General features: G+C 34.6%; 2 protein-coding genes across 3 annotated transcripts; one reads left to right on the top strand and one right to left on the bottom strand.

Moving 5' to 3' along the window:
* Positions 1 to 272: 272 nt before the first annotated feature.
* On the bottom strand, positions 273 to 4381 carry LOC136228807 (protein ROOT INITIATION DEFECTIVE 3-like). 2 transcript variants are annotated; one of them, XM_066017290.1, is made up of 8 exons: positions 3970 to 4381; positions 3212 to 3325; positions 2378 to 2511; positions 2127 to 2271; positions 1828 to 2033; positions 1332 to 1453; positions 902 to 1113; positions 273 to 746 (listed from the first exon to the last, which is right to left on the bottom strand). In XM_066017290.1, exons 1-8 carry the CDS (start codon positions 4201 to 4203, stop codon positions 531 to 533), a joined length of 1383 nt encoding a protein of 460 aa, XP_065873362.1. In that variant the 5' UTR covers positions 4204 to 4381; the 3' UTR covers positions 273 to 530. The 2 variants fall into 2 exon arrangements, with proteins under 2 accessions (XP_065873362.1, XP_065873369.1); XM_066017297.1 differs by having other exon boundaries at positions 274 to 743.
* A 6633-nt stretch (positions 4382 to 11014) lies between these two features.
* Positions 11015 to 14486, top strand: LOC136228833 (cycloeucalenol cycloisomerase). Its single transcript, XM_066017317.1, has 8 exons — positions 11015 to 11236; positions 11349 to 11491; positions 11799 to 11882; positions 12352 to 12393; positions 13123 to 13233; positions 13309 to 13500; positions 13905 to 14002; positions 14185 to 14486. Exons 1-8 carry the CDS (start codon positions 11230 to 11232, stop codon positions 14375 to 14377), a joined length of 870 nt encoding a protein of 289 aa, XP_065873389.1. The 5' UTR covers positions 11015 to 11229; the 3' UTR covers positions 14378 to 14486.
* Positions 14487 to 16528: the final 2042 nt, after the last annotated feature.

Genomic DNA, 16528 nt, shown 5'->3' with positions numbered 1-16528 from the left:
AAAAAAAAGTTTTCAAACAGTTTTGTAATTGAATTTCTCCATAACATCTTAGGGCTCAAGTTTGCAATGTAAGAACAAACTAGAAAACTCCCTACTATTTTCGAGAAATTTACAGTACTCCGGGAGTAATACTCCCGACCAATGAAAATCGTTTTAAATACTGTTTTATAAAGAAAATATATATATACACGTGTCCTGAATTCATTGGTGGGCAAAGTACCATCAGTCACCAATTTATGGATCCCAAGTTCAACCGGCTATTAGCCGGACCAAACAGGTATTTACTGTTTTATATATATACATGTTAACAAGCTGCTACAAGTATTTCATACAGCATAAATAAGCTTACATATTATGAGCAAAACAGATATCCAACTCCAACATATAAACATCATCATTTTAACAAATTCTCAAATTCAAATGCCTTTGTAATAGAATATGAAAAGCAAAATTCAGAATTTTTGAGGTTAACTTACAGTTGAAAATTCATAAAATATGCTTAATCACTAAACTAGCTTTTCTTCCAGAAACTATGGAGTTGTGATTTTGTGCTTCTTGTTCTTTCTTGTAGTAGCAGAGTCATTTTCGGTATTCCGTAATAACCGGGTCTGCATCAAATCTACCAAATGAGTTTGCAAATGCTTGTTCATTTCCATTACATGTTTAGTCATCCTTGTAGCCCACATCCGATGGTTTATGCTTGTTTCCAACTTCATCTGCAAGGCTGCAGACGTGTATTCTTCCTGCTTAAAACCAACAGGGAAATAACTAATAAGAACATATCTTCTGCAACTTATGAATTCTCTTTGTAGTCTATGATTTCATTTCATAATTAATGTAAGAACTAAGAAGGATCAACCATTATATAATTGTGTGGACAAGAAAAAAGAAAGAAAGAAACCTCCATCTCAAATATTTGGCGGTTCAGTGAACTCGTACTGAAGTCAACAGAAGTTTCATTGTCGCGGAGGAATGTGACTGTTCCCTTGGATAAGTTTGCTGGCTGAGGACACTTTTCCAGCACGGAAACACGGAACTGATGTTGATTTCTTTGATGGTTTAATGAAGGAAGCAGAGAAGAGTATGGGATCACTAAAACATTAGTTACTGGCCCTGCTTAGAGATGATGCAAAGATTTAGTAAGAGATCTATTCAATACCATGTATTGCAACATTAAAGGCACTTCCTTTATAGTCACCATTTTCAGCAGAGCTGCAGTAGTGACATTTTCCACCCATTTTACGATAAAACAGAACATAATAAATGAATAAATAAACTAACAAAAGAAGAAGAATCTTTGAGATTGCAGAAATAATAGAAGTTACAATTACCCTTATGGTAGTTAAATCTTAGCATAGTTGTCCAACTAGAAGCATCCCAAAGGCAAACTGTAGAATCTTCAGATGCTGATATTAGACCCAATGCGCTGAAGGTCAATGCCGTTATAGATCCCCTAGGAAGAAGGAATCCTGTAAATAATTATATCCTACTTGACCAAAATATGAAAATAAATTGCTCAATTGCTTGATACAAAATGCAATGTCTATCCATCAAATTACGTTAGCCTAATAATCTAGTAATGTGAAGGTATCTAGGGTGAGCAAGCTATCTTGACATTTTCAGACAATAAACCAAGAAAACCTGTAGACATAGAAGAACCTTAAACAAATCAGGTGCTTGATTACTTCTTAAATTGATAGCATTTCCCGTTTAGTTTTAACTAGTGCCTAATTGAACTTCAGTTCACGTCTCATAAGATATCAAGAAATGAAAATCTAATACATCATCATACATTAGACATGTACATCATCATACATTAGACATTACTTGTGTCCTTCTAGTATAACCAGTTGATCTTCTTCTAATACACCAAATGGCTCATCCATCAGTCCGATGTTAACCTCACTGATAAATATACGTCCATCTTTACTTCCAGCAAACAGGAACTGCTCTGTTGGATGAAGGGTGATTGCAGTTATTGCTTGTTGATATTCCTGTGTTTGTACAAGTCTACCAGAGGCCAGGTCCCATGCCTACAAAAGGGGAAATTATGTCCTTTGTGCACAAGAATTTGAACGTAAAAAGTATTAGTTAATCAGAGTATAAAGTGTAACTAATCTAGTAACCTTGCAAGTGGCATCAAGGGAGCTTGATAGAAAAGTTGAATTTGAACTGCCTGAAACTGTTAACAGGCCACTTATAGAGGACTTATGCTCCAATGAATAGTGTAATAACGAAGATGAGACTTCGATGTTCTCCACATCTAGCAGACTTGCATAGAATTGGTATTAAAAAGATAACTAATTCATATCATTTTGTCCCTGAACTTTTCTCTACAAGCTAAAAAAGAGGTAAGAGGGAAAGATTCAATCAGTACCTTATCATAGACCACACACAGATCATGCCATCACCAGAGCCGGAAATAAGAAAGGAATCATCATTAGAAAATACCATGCACTTCAAAGATGTTTGATGGGCATGCCACGTTTTCAATAATCTTCCACTAGCAACCTACATTTATAAAACCTATTAGAATCTATTGTCTGGATAATGCTTAGATCATTACATGTCCATCTGAAACAGGGAAAATTGTTTGCTCAAATGGTCAAAGGAAAAGGAGAAAAGAAAAAGATAAATCAATCACATAATCAGACAATGTTAAATAACAACAGTATCCAGTTTAACACGATGTTCAACCTAATGTAGCTTTTCAAAATGAGAGGCATTACATAACTAATTTTAAATTTTGTCAGGGAACCAAAAGGTCCACTTGGTCAAACTGGCTCTGATTTGAACTTTAACCAGATTTTCTTTTAAAAAAGCAAAAACAAAATGAGAAATACTGTCAATGTATTAAATATCAACTTGGCCCTTGAAGTGAAAGTGTGGAGCCTATTGACCCTTAAAGTGAAGAGAAGTTTGAACTTGAGATAAAACTCATTTATTCATTTGCTGTCCAACTATTTCATTTATTGAACATTGGGAGAAATATCAACTCAATCTTGTATTTTCTTCTTGAATTTTAGGAGTCAAATCAGTATTTCTCTTAGCAAATTTGACAATAATGGGTGAGTTCCAAGCTAAGTCGGTAACTTTTTTACTTTAGTGAGTCAGTGACCAAACCGGATCCACCCTCCAACTTCCAGCTAAATTGATACTCAATCCATTTTCCGTTATCCTTACTGAACAAATAAAACATTTGACTACTTACCTCCCAGATATAAGCATTTCCTGAAGCAGCGCCCCCTGCTAGATACACTCCATCCATGGAGCAACAAATTGGACCAATGGCTTCAATTGGGTAGCTCAGTATTGGTGATTGTGGCTGAAAGATGAACACAAAAGCAAAACATAAACTTCTATCTAAAGATTTCAGATTTTGGGTTCGGCCGCCGGGATTTCAGCCAAAACTTCCTAGATTCAGCAATGCAGTTTGTTCAGCTAGCCTAGGGTTCCAAATTGGGCAGGATGGGGATGGGACTGCTTCCGTCCCCGTCCCCGTCCCCGTCCCCGTCCCCGTCCCCATTCAGATTGGGAATCCCCATCCTGTGGGGATCCACATTCCTCATTTCTCGAATTCTAAATAATTTTTTCTCGTGTAAAATTTTAAATTTTGCAATGTAATACAATTAGTTAAATATAACTTATAAAACATTAACATCAATCATAATTATAATCATAATTCATAACTACCATATAAATATACCAAATATAATCTAATTACAAAATATCCAATGCAAAAATTACAGTAATCCAGTAATCAAGCATAGTACAAATTCCCCGGGGACATGCTGCCAGCCCACCAAGAGCAAGAAAAAAGAAAATGACATGAAAGCTTCATTGATATCCCTAAATAGATAGCACGCTACATGTTTGATATTAGGACCCACAGAACAACTAACACGAGAACAGCTGAACAGGGCCTGAAATTGCCTACATTGAATGAATAAAATAAACAAAGGAACAAACCTTATTCAAGTGCCAGGCAAAAACAGCCCCACCACCAACAGATCCATGCTTGTTAACCTGAGAAGCAACAAGGAATTGATCTTTTAAGCACAATAAACCGTGAGGAGGAGAAGCACAGGTAGATATATGAGTGAGATGATCTCCGGTCTGTAAATCCCAAATGTCAATTCCCGTCCCCAGATTCCTATCACTACAAGCAACTAATGCCTCTCTTTCGCTTCCGACCTGGGCCATCTCTGAAAATTAGGCATCGATTGATGCATAGATATATATGGAGAGTGGGGAAGATTGAGAAGAATGGGATTGGCATGTGTAATTGTGAAAGAGACAAAGGTCGTTGAGCAGATTGTATGTTTTGCCATTAATGAGCAGATTGGGAGTGGAAAAAGAAGGTAGGTGAGGATGAGGTCTCTCCTCTGGCATGTGTATCGCATGCAACTACAGACCACTTCTCAGATACTCTCATTTGCGGTTGCAGACTGCCGCATCAGCTTAAACCGTGGACCCACACATGCTAGCAATATTAAAATTATAATATAAAAAATATTTCCTAACGTCTTGGGTGAGGAATAATTTTACCTCTAACATATTAAATGATGCAATTTTATCCCTAATGTTGGAAGCTAAGAATAATTTTATCCATAATGTTGATAAGTTAGGTTAATTTAAAAAATAATTCATCAAACTATGTTCTCGGTCATAAATTTTGGTATTTATACTTCACACGCGTCATTTTATGAGTAACAAATCACAATCATATGTTGGGATGTGAAAAAACAAAAAAAAAACACTGTTTTTTTTCGTAAGAATTAGATAAAAAAAAAGGATAAAGTATTAAAATAGGCCTAAGATTTTTGGAAAAATACCAATTTAGACTCAACGCTCAAAATAGCACCGATATAGGCTTAACGTTTACAACATAATATCAATTTAGGCTTAACGTTTACAATATAGCATCAATTTAGGCCTCACGTACAAAATAACACCAATATAGGTTTAACGTTTACAAAATAATACGAATTTAAGCTTAATGTTTACAAAATATATCCAATTTAAGCTAAACGTCACAATTAAATTAACCATATTATATTTTTTCCCTATTAACTTTATATGTTATCTTATTTAGTTCTATTTTCTTATTTATTATAATACAATTAATTAGTATTCTTGTCCATTAAGATCTTATATTTGTTTTTCATCTCTGATTGCATGACTACTAAATTCCATGACTCATGTAATATATGCAAACTAAAAGTAATCGAATATCCCTAAAAAAATAATTCTTGTCAATTAATTAGTCATGGATTTTGGTACCTTATCCCTAAAAAAAATTCAAAAAATTCACCGAATTTATAAATATTAATCTTCAATTCTATTATCAAATTATAAAAAAAATATAAAATCATTTTTAGAATGAATTATTATGCAATTTGTGCAGAATAAGTAACAAAAATATTAGTGTTTTATAATAGTGTCTCAAATTGATTCAATTTATCAACGTTATAAATAAAATTGTTTTTGATTTCTAATATTAGGGGTAAAATTGCATCATTTTAAATGTTAGAGATAAAATTGCTCCTAAACCAAAATATTATGGGTATTTTTACATCTTAACCCTGTAAAAAAATAAAAATAAAGGATAACATATTTATCCATCTAAAATGGGGTTAAATGCACTATTCGTCATTGAACTTACATGGTTGTCTCAAAATGGTCACTCAACTTCAATTTTTCTCAATAAAATCACTAAACTTTGAGTTTTGTCTCAATTCTCAATTAGGTCACTCTGACAATTTTAGTGGTTAAAAAGCATCGAAATGATAACGTAGGTGACACATCAGCATGAGTCAACTCGGATCTCTGACCTAAACTACATATGGCATCCACGTGTCGGTTATTTTTATGAAAAAAAACTAAATTTTGATTTTTTTTTCATAAAAATAACCGACATGTGATAGCCATGTGACAAATATATAGATGTTATGTGTCGTTTCGATTAGAGATTTGAGTTGACTCATGCAGACGTGTCACACATGTCATCATTCCGATGCTTTTAAATCACTGAAATAGCCAAAGTGATCTAATTGAGACAAAACTCAAAGTTGAGTGATTTTATTAAGACAAATTGAAGTTGAGTGATTATTTTGAGATAACTACATAAGTTCAGTGACCGATGGTGCATTTAACCCATCTAAAATATGTCACGAGTTTCCACCAAGTAATTATAATTAGATATGGGCATGGATCGGACTGGGCCGGGCTTGTCGGGCTTTTAATAAAACATGACGAGCCCAAGCCCAGCTCAGCCCGTAATAAATTGAGTTGGGTTCGGGCTCCGCCTGGACTCAGGCCTAAAATATGAATCCCAATGCTGCCCATCCAAGCCCATCTATATATTAAAAAAAATACAATTAAAATGTCACACCAACTTTTTTTAATAAAAAAAATAGTACATACAATACAATACTTAATAAGTTTGAAAAATTCTAATAAATTAATTGTCTATCGAAACATCAAATCCAAAATAAATTACAACATAAAAAATATAATTAATATATATATATATATAGTATATCGGACCGGATTGGCCCGATGAAAAATTCATATGGCCCAAACTTGTCCAGTTTCTGGCGGATTTATACGGGCTTAGGTCGGGTCTGACACTAATTTTATATGTCCAAACCCGGTTAAATGGGCCTGGGCAGGCTCACCAACCAATGCCCAGATCTAATTATAATCCTCTAAAAAATTTAGCTCCTCTTGCAATAAAAAAATAAATTTATTTTCACCATTGGATGATGGAATATAAAATTAATCCAATGGTGAAAACACACAAAGTAAGGCTTACTTTGTCAAAAACAAAGTAACCATAGCCTTTACCAGTAAGGGTAAATTATAAAATGACATAATTGAGACATTCGTTTATATATTTAAACTCATGACAACACTCCTTACTAAATTAGATATTCTTAAAGTTGATTTTCTCGAAATATCCTTAGTGTGTGTATATATATATATATATGTAGGGGTGAGATCCAACGTGACAATGGCTTAAGTTGTGACAAGGAGCTTATTGTGTGACATAACAAAACTACGTAGTTTTGATGATAATTAAAAAGGGCAATGTGACAAATTGGTAAATAAAATGAAAGAGAAAATTGTTTTATTTCTTTTCTTTAAAATGCATTTTCCCGACATCTCTAACATCGTTTTTCGAAATTTTTTATACTATTAGACTCGTCTAAATTAGACGGTCATTTTAAGATCCCTGAAGCTCAAGTAAAAAAAATTTCGGCGAACGGAATCCGGGTGAGCGTTTTCCGGTGAGAAAACACGTGCCCAGAAAATTCTCAAAAAATTCAAGAAAATGTAAAACATTATTCTAAGAAACTTTAATTCTTGGGTCGAAATAGGATTTCTTACGATTTAGTCCCAATAAAACTGTTTCCTTAATTTTATCCATTTTACATGTTTCAACAATTTGTTGGGATTATACCGTAAGAAATCCCGCTTCAACCCAAGAATTAAAGTTTCTTAGAATAATGTTTTACATTTTTTAGAATTTTTTGAGAATTTTCTGGGCACTTTGTTTCTCGCCAGAAAACGCCCACCCGGATTCCGTTTACCGGAATTTTTTTTACTTGAGCTTCAGGGATCTTAAAATGACCGTCTAATTTAGACGAGTCTAATAGTATAAAATTTTTCGAAAAACAAGGTTAGAAATGTCGGGAAAATATATTTTAAAGAAAAGAAATAAAACATTTTTCTGTTGGAACAGTGCAAGTATTATGTTGGAACAAATGGTACACTGATTTGGAACAAATGGTACACTGATTTGGAACAATGTAAGTATGACAAAAAATGTGCCCAGAAAATTATAAAAAAATTCGAAAACATGTAAAACATCATTTTAAGAAACTTTAATTCTTAGCTCAAAGCGAAATTCCTTACAGTTTTGACCCAATAAATTGTTGAAGCATGTAAAATGGATAAAATTAAGGAACAAGTTTAATTGGGACTAAACCATAAGAAATCCCGCTTCGACCCAAGAATTAAAGTTTCTTAGAATAATATTTTACATTTTTTGGAATTTTTTTAGAATTTTCTGGGCACTTTTTTCTTGTCAGAAAACGCCCACTCGGATTCCGTCCACCGGAATTTTTTTTACTTGAACTTCAGGGATCTTAAAATGACTGTCTAATTTAGACGAGTCTAATAGTATAAAATTTTTCGAAAAACGAGGTTAGAAATGTCAGAAAAATGTATTTTAAAGAAAATAAATAAAACAATTTTCTGTTGGAACAATATAAGTATTACGTTGGAACAAATGGTACATTGATTTGGAACAACGTAAGTAGGATAAAAAAACGTATCCAGAAAATTATCAAAAAATTTTAAAACATGTAAAACATTATTTTAAGAAACTTTAATTTTTGGCTCAAAGCGAGATTCCTTACAGTTTTTACCCAACAAATTGTTGAAGCATGTAAAATGGATAAAATTAAGGAAAAAGTTTTATTGGGACTAAACCGTAAGAAATCTCGCTTCGACCCAAGAATTAAAGTTTCTTAGAATAATGTTTTAAATGTTCTGAAATTTTTTGAAAATTTTTTGGACACTTTTTTTCTTGCCGGAAAACGCCCACCGGGATTCCGTTCACCGGAATTTTTTTTACTTGAGCTTCATGGATCTTAAAATGACCGTTTAATTAAGACGAGTCCAACGGTATAAAATTTTTTGAAAAACGAGGTTGGAAAAGTCGAGAAAATGCATTTTAAAGAAAAAAATAAAACAATTTTCTCTTTCCTTTTATTTACAAATTTGCCACCTCCTTTTTTGGTTAATTATAAAATTGGTCAATATTTTATGCGATTTTTGTTTTTTTTTTTTGTGCGATTTTTTCTTTTTGGCGTTTAGTTTTTCTAGTGATTTAAAATCTTATTAGGGTTAGAGTTATATTATAAACTTATTAGAAACTTATTGAAAACTTATTTGAAATATATTTACGTGTTTGAATGTTACAAATCATCTTATTTCAGCGATTTGGTACGAATTTTTCTGTAATTTCGGCTACGATTCAATGGAAAATGTTGGAAAGAATGTGATGAAGTATGTGGACCAAACCCAACCGACAAGCGGCCAAGCCGATCAATAATGGTAAAGGTCCGGCCTTTACCATGCCCACACTAAAATATATATATATATAGTGACCAGCCCCATCTCTAACTTGGGAAGGCAGCCCAGAAAGTCACACATCTCTATTATTTGGTGCAGTAAGCGTAGAGAGGAAACGACTTTCTTTTTCTTTCGTTCAAACATTAGTAAACGTCAAGCAACCTCTACTCCTATTAAGGAGATGCTTGTCGCAACCGTTGAGGTGTCTAGTTCCAGGTGGGGAAAAACCCCATTGAGCCCCACCAGGATGCCGTAAAACTTGGCCCCCTTGCTTACGGAGGTCGATCCCGATGAAGAAGCAACGAGCAACTCCGCTTAGTTAGTCAACATCATCAGAAACTTCCAGAAAACTCATGAGGTGCAGACCGTCGCACAATTGAAGATCATCGAGCAACAACATGCTTTACAGGAGGAGAAGCTAAAATATGGGAGTTCCTCAAAACTCAATGACCATTGCAAAGGCACATCTCAATCTCAATTTTCCCGATATTGATGAATCCGGCCTCAATACACTCCGTGCAAAACCACGCCCATGACACGCGCTCTACGTGCCTATTCACGATGTCACCACAATTTCCCACTCATGTCCTACCCGCATTAGCACCATCCACCCTCGCATCGATAACCCTAGCTCCATAGGAGGTTGAAGACCTATTAAAATCCAAAATCCAAAGGTTCCTAAATAAGAGAGCTTTGAACGGAGTAATGAGAGGAAACATAACGTTAAGCAAAACTCTCATGGTGCACTGCATTATCAACACTCATTTCCCGAGAGACTGGAAAACTTCCAAGCCCACTTTTTACTCAGGCACTGAAGACCCAAATGACAATGTAGCTTTGTTCATGAGTACTATCAACCTATAATCCAAGGACGAAGACATAATATGCAAAGTCTTTCCCACCATCCTGCCCGCAAGCGTGGGGGAATAGTACAAAGGTCTGGGCCTAAATAAATCGACTATTTTGATCTACTTAAAGACCTCTTCATATCCTATTTTTCGGTAACTGTCAAGGTGAGAAAGATAAGCTTGGACCTCAACAGCTTGCGAAAACTACCGATGGAACCATTTAAAAACTTTCTATCAAGATTCCATCATTTGGCCTCCCAAGTCAAATGCCTCAACTTGGAAGTCGCCCACGATGCCTTAACAAAGGGAACTTCCTATGAGCCTCTAAATCAAAAGTGTTTTTGTAAGCTCCCCCGCTTTTTTGAGGAGCTCATGGCCATGACACAAACCTTTATCCACTATGACGAATGTGACCGACCTGCAGGATATGAGAAATTTGAGGAAGTCAAAGCCAAAGGAGATAGCAAGCGCGAGGAAAAAAGGAAGCAGCCCGAGGACTTTAGAGATGCATGAAGAAGCAAAGGGGGTGAGGCTCGGATTAGGAGGTTCGGGTTATACACTCTTATAGGGATGGAAACAAAGTTGCTGACTGAATGACAAACTTCTCAGGAAATGTTCCTCTTGGACATCACGAGTGTGACCTGCCTCCTGTAGGCATCTAGATTTTTTTTTTTATGATGTGGTAGGTCTAACATCTAGTAGAATGATTCAAACCTAGAATATGTTCTCTTGTTTGTTATTTTTATTTTGAGACGTTAGCGTTTTTTTTATAAAAAATTACAAATTAATATTTTAATTTAAAATTTGTTATCTCAAACATTTTGCTTTATCAAATTTATTAAATGACAAATTAAATTAAATATTAGTACAATTTATTTTAATTTAAAATTTATTAAAAGGTAATTCATTTTCAAATCAATAATAAAAGGATTGGCAGTACCTTTCATAAAAAAATAAATAAAGTAAACCACTTTTGGCCTAACAAATAATAATAATAAAGAATGAGAGGGCAACAAGAAATGTGGCAAAGAAAATAGATTCCACGTGAAAACAAACAAAACAAGTCCCTGCAACTGCATCTTACAAGCTGGCACTTTCTTCACTCTCCTACTAAGCACAGCACTTGTATCCGCTACGCACCACCGGTTGCCGGCTCCTCCCTTTTCTCCTTTCGATCCTTTCTATCTCCGTTCAGATCCGAAATCATTACTACACGCTCTGCTCCTTATATCTCTAAATGACCGGTAAATTCAATTCCATTTTCTATGTTTATTTGCTTGATTTTCTCTAGATTCCCTTTTCAATGATGGATTTCTATTGTTTGTTGATTATTATGATTCATATGCGTTACCACAGGTAAGAATTCTGATTGTCGCAGTTCAAGCCGATGGTTGGCTCCTAATGCGAGCAAAAGATGGGGCGAGCTTTTCTTTCTCTTCTATACTCCGTTTTGGCTTACTCTTTGTTTGGGCATTGTGGTTCCCTACAAACTATATGAGGTAACAGTCCGCTTTTACTCAGGGATTCTGAAAGGCCATTTTATTTTGATTGATTGTCTGTTACTTTGAATTCATTACATGTCAGCGATGTTGCAATCATTTTTTTAGTCAAGTAGATTAAATCAATTTCGTCAGTGTAATTAATGGATTTCTTCGCGGTGTAATCTCAGATAGATTCATTTCGAAAATTTATTTAGATACTAACTATTGCAAAAAAGTTATTCTCTTTTTGTTATTTTTAGTTTGTTTAATTCATAACTACTCAAGTAAAATCTAGCCTAAAATCCTCATTTATTGTTATGTACAGAGCTTCACAGAATTGGAGTACTTGCTTCTGGCTATGGTTTCAGCTGTTCCTTCTTTCTTGATTCCATTAATAGTTGTCGGGAAGGTAATTTTCATTAGTTTCCCATTGCCAAGAGTTATAAAATAAGGTAGTAAATAAGCCTAAGGTTGTTGGAGAAGTATCAATTTAGACTCTGCACATAAAATAGCACCAATGTAGGCTTAACTTTAAAAAAAAGTATCAATTTAGGCCTCGATAACAGAACGTGACACGTCATTCATGTTATTTTGGTAAGTTGTGTCAATTGTTTGTGGAGAGAGAAATCAGAACTTAGTAATATGAATGATGTGTCATATTTTCGTTATCGAGACCTAAATTGATACTCTTTTTTAAACGTTAAAACTACATTAGTGCTATTTTATACATGGAGCCTAAATTAATACTTCTCAAAAAACCTTAGGTATATTTTGGTACTTTATCCCTAAAATCAAAACCATGAACAGTGTTTTTAAATTTTTTTTATTTCTAACTCTTCTTGTTTACTTGTCTTTTAACTCTTTCTTTTTTTTTGCAGGCTGACAGCAGCTTGGCCTGGAAGGACCGTTATTGGATCAAGGCAAGTGCATTTTAGAATAAAATTTCGCATATCATCCAGAGGTTACATGACTCTGGAACTCTTATTTTTTTCCTCATGTTTTTTTCCTTTTGTATCATTTTTCTGACCTCTCATATTTTTATTGTTCAGTCCTGTCCAGTATACCTTGTTAATTTTCTGTTTTCCTTGTAAATATGTTGTGAACATGTTCCTTCTTTGAAGCTCTTCAATTATCATATGTTTCTTCCTCATCCTATATATGCCAGGATCCTTTTTTGTCATTTGAACATTGTGAAGTTATTTCTTGGGCTTGAATTTATAATTGTGTGAATTCATAGCCCACAACTTTTCCCCCCAGAAAACATAATCATGTCTGATCTTATAAGTGCAAGTGTTTCACCTATTGTGATTGAGCAAATATACTGATTACTTTGGACAATTATAATTGTTAGCATGAGAATGATTGGGTTAGATGATACTGTGAGTGAAGTTTTTTAGCAGGATAAACCCATGCATTAATAATCAGACCTTATATGGTTTCATCCGAACATTCTCTTACATTCTTTGGACTCGTTATTTTAGCAAAGTAACTCCTAATTTTTATTACCACAGTATCCTTGATGCATGTAATTTTTTTTTTGATCGACTGATTTTCACCTCTGTCACACCTCTTCGGCTGTGAAAATTGAAAACAACTGCATGTATATTTTCAGAGAGTTTGACTCACAAAAAAGGTTAGTGTTTTGGCAGGCAAGTCTATGGATAGGCATTTTCAGCTATGTTGGGAACTACTTTTGGACACACTATTTCTTTACAGTTCTGGGAGCTTCTTATACATTTCCATCGTGGAAGATGAATGATGTAAGCTATAAAGCAAGAAACACTCTTATTCTCCGATGTAATATCTAGTGTGTTCACTTTGTTTATCATGTGCAGGTACCACACACTACTTTCCTTCTGGCACATGTTTGCTTCCTGTTTTACCATGTCGCCTCAAACATGACACTTCGCAGACTAAGGCATGCTATTGCTCACTTGCCTGCTAATCTTCAGTGGGCTGTTGAGGCTGCATGCATATTGGTTCTTGCATATTTCATAGCCTACCTAGAGACTTTAGCCATTGCTAATGTATGTGGTAACTTGGTCTAATCTCTGCTGTTGATTTTAAAATTTTCTTATCCAACCATGCAAAAGCAGTTCATAGTTGCATAATCAAATAGCCGATAGCCAACAGTGTAATTTGATTTATATCTTTGAGGCTTCAGGGATATCTTTTTGAATTTGTATTATCCTGTTTTGCCTGGGGCTCTATTTTATTGGTTTTGCGGGGTTCAAAATTCGATAGCTGGAGATACCACTAGATTTTAGCATGCATCTTGTTTATTGCTATATAAAATCTTTGTAGTAAGCTGTGGAATTCATAACATTTCTGGTTCTCTGTGTAAGGCCGCAGTGTTGAGTTCTTAACACCTGAACTTTGTTACTAATATGTGCACTCACTGACGAGGCCGTTCTGTTTTGAACATGTGCAGTTCCCTTACTATGAATTTGTGGACCGGGCTTCCATGTATAAAGTCGGGTCCCTGTTTTATGCCATCTACTTCATCGTAAGCTTCCCAATGTTTATGAGGTAAGAAGCAAATCTACTTAGAACTTTGAATGTCGGTCCAAATAATGTCGCAGAAAATTCTCTTCAACGAACTAATATTCTTTACATTATTGAGTTTGAAGTGTTCATAATGTCGGTCCAAGCTTGCTTGATTATTATTGTGACCACCATGCCTGGTTAATGTTGCAAATGACCTTACACAGGATTGATGAGAAACCTGGTGATTTATGGGACTTACCAAGAGTGGCTATTGACGCACTAGGTGCTGCAATGCTGGTAACAATAATACTCGACTTGTGGCGGATCTTTCTCGGACCTATCGTTCCATTACCAGATACAAAGCAATGCCTTCAACCAGGACTACCCTGGATTTATGGGCAAGCTAATAAAACTTAGTGATTTATTGTATTTAACCTGTAAGTTTTGGACATTGATGTTGTAAAATTAACTTAATTTTAACATTATGAACACTTCAAATGAGCATGCACGGGAGCTGCAGTTTTCATGATTGATGTCCTGAATTACTAATTCATCTGTTCTCAGATTATTTTTGACATGGTAACTTGTGGAGTCATATGATGAAACCCAGCCAGCCCTTCACATTCAATAGGGTAAACGAATGTTGGATGTAAGAGCATTAGGTAGACAAACATAATGGAGGTCAAACAGTTGTTATGCTTTCTTAAGGGCTACATTTGGGATAATTAAGTCTGAATTTTACTAAATCCCATCAAACAGAATGAGGAGTCCTAAGCTTTATTATTAAACTTGTTTTACATTTCATGATATTGCAACTTGGGTGTTACTAATATTTAACATCAAATATAATAACCCTTGAACGGCTGAACTTCAAAATTAAACATAAAATTCTAGAACTTTGATATATATATATATAAACATAAAAGTGTAAATGACGGTTAACCAATATAAGTATGGGTTTACCACGATGAAATGTTGGTAAATCACACTCCTTTACACGTATAATGGTACTTTTAATTTTAACTTTGAGGTTTTTAACATGATGATCCCTCAAGTTTGAGATTTGTAGCAAAGTTTTTTTTTTTGTAGGTGTTTTATCCTCATTTCTGTAGAACAAAATGGATGAGTTTAAAATAAATAAATATACAAGATGCATGGAGCCCTGGAGGAACAGTGTTGGATTTTGAACTCAGAATCCAGGCTTCTTTTGGAATCCTCTTTCAGCATCAATAGTAAAGAGAAGTTTTATGGTGGATCAAGTTTTATGGTAGATCGGGTATAATAAGTTTGACCGATAAAAAAAGATGCATGCAGTTTAATTGAAAAATGATTGATGTAAAAAACAAAGTTGTACAACAACAATATTTATATGAACATTGATTGATTAAATAAATTTGGTTTAGATCCAATTTTATTAGAATTCTAGAATGAAGATTAAAATTATTCGTAGGCATAACACAAGATAATAAAGAATGATTATAGTTATACAAGTATTAACTGACTTAACCTATTGTGAATTTATAAAAATATTGTAGGAGGTTTGATCTATTATGAGATTTGATAAAATTTGACTTAAGTGTATGAAGTCTATTTATATACCTACTAGAGTCTTATAAGGGATAAATTAAGAATCTCATATAGGAAATTTATTATTTGTAAGAAGGTTTATAAGGCGGTGTCACATACTCTTGGGGTGTACCTGTTTATTTTCAATTATCCATATCCGTTCCATTACCCTAACGAGTATACTTTTTGCATCTCATACCCGTCACATTTAATTCACAGGTACCCGCGGATATCCTTACCCGTTAAAAATCAATACATAAAACAAAAAATATTACAAAGTTAACAAAGTATAAATTTAATAAATCATCTATCTAAAAATTAAACAAATTGAATCATAATTAATAAAAATAAAGTAGCTTAATAGTATCACGCAATGGTTGAAGACAAACCATTGGGGTTTGAATCCAACATCCTACATCTAAAAAACAATAATATTTTTTAATATATAAGAGATTTATAACGGGCAATGGGTACTGGGTACCCCTGGAGGTATTCTCATACCCGTCCCGTATCTGTCACGGATAATGGTTTTGATCTCATACCCATTCTATACCCTTTTATACAGGGTACATGTAGTCTCATTAGGGTTGGACAGTGCCAGGTACCCGCGAGTATAGTACCCGTTGCCATCCCTAGTCTGGTTGGGACTTGCGCCCATCTAGACGCAAACTACGAGCCCCATGCGGCTTGTCGCCGTCGGGTCTGTGCGTTCGGGCATGTGCCGTTGGTCTCGTGTAGGTGCCGCACAGTCACCGGGCCCAACCTCCGCTCGGGCATCGCGTGAAATCTAATTTTACCTTCATCTTTTGTAAATGATTCAGTCGTTTTCAGTCGAATAAGAAAGTTTTTATCACGGTATCTCTTACTCTAGTGTCTATATTAATGGTTACTCACATTTTTCGTGAAGGAAACCGTGCAACTGATGTACTAGCAAAAAAGGCGTTAACCACCTCGGGTCTACATTGGTGGAATTTAGCTCCATATTTTGCAATTCATTCATCT

This window comes from Euphorbia lathyris, chromosome 1 (assembly GCF_963576675.1).
Source record: "Euphorbia lathyris chromosome 1, ddEupLath1.1, whole genome shotgun sequence".
Classification (NCBI taxonomy): Eukaryota; Viridiplantae; Streptophyta; class Magnoliopsida; order Malpighiales; family Euphorbiaceae; genus Euphorbia; species Euphorbia lathyris.
Note: the sequence above shows the minus strand (reverse complement) of the source record. Positions and strands in the feature narration are given on the sequence as shown.

Bases quoted from the DNA above. Each gene is read 5' to 3' on its own strand.
- LOC136228807 (XM_066017290.1), bottom strand. From the start codon at position 4,203: ATGGCCCAGGTCGGAAGCGAAAGAGAGGCATTAGTTGCTTGTAGTGAT. The intron at 3,326-3,969 runs GTTTGTTCCTTT...TTCATCTTTCAG, and splicing joins TTGCCTGGCACTTGAATAAG to CCACAATCACCAATACTGAG. The intron at 747-901 runs GTTTCTTTCTTT...GTTGGTTTTAAG, and splicing joins GCCAAATATTTGAGATGGAG to CAGGAAGAATACACGTCTGC.
- LOC136228833 (XM_066017317.1), top strand. The intron at 11,883-12,351 runs GTAATTTTCATT...TTTTTTTTGCAG, and splicing joins CATTAATAGTTGTCGGGAAG to GCTGACAGCAGCTTGGCCTG. The intron at 14,003-14,184 runs GTAAGAAGCAAA...GACCTTACACAG, and splicing joins AGCTTCCCAATGTTTATGAG to GATTGATGAGAAACCTGGTG.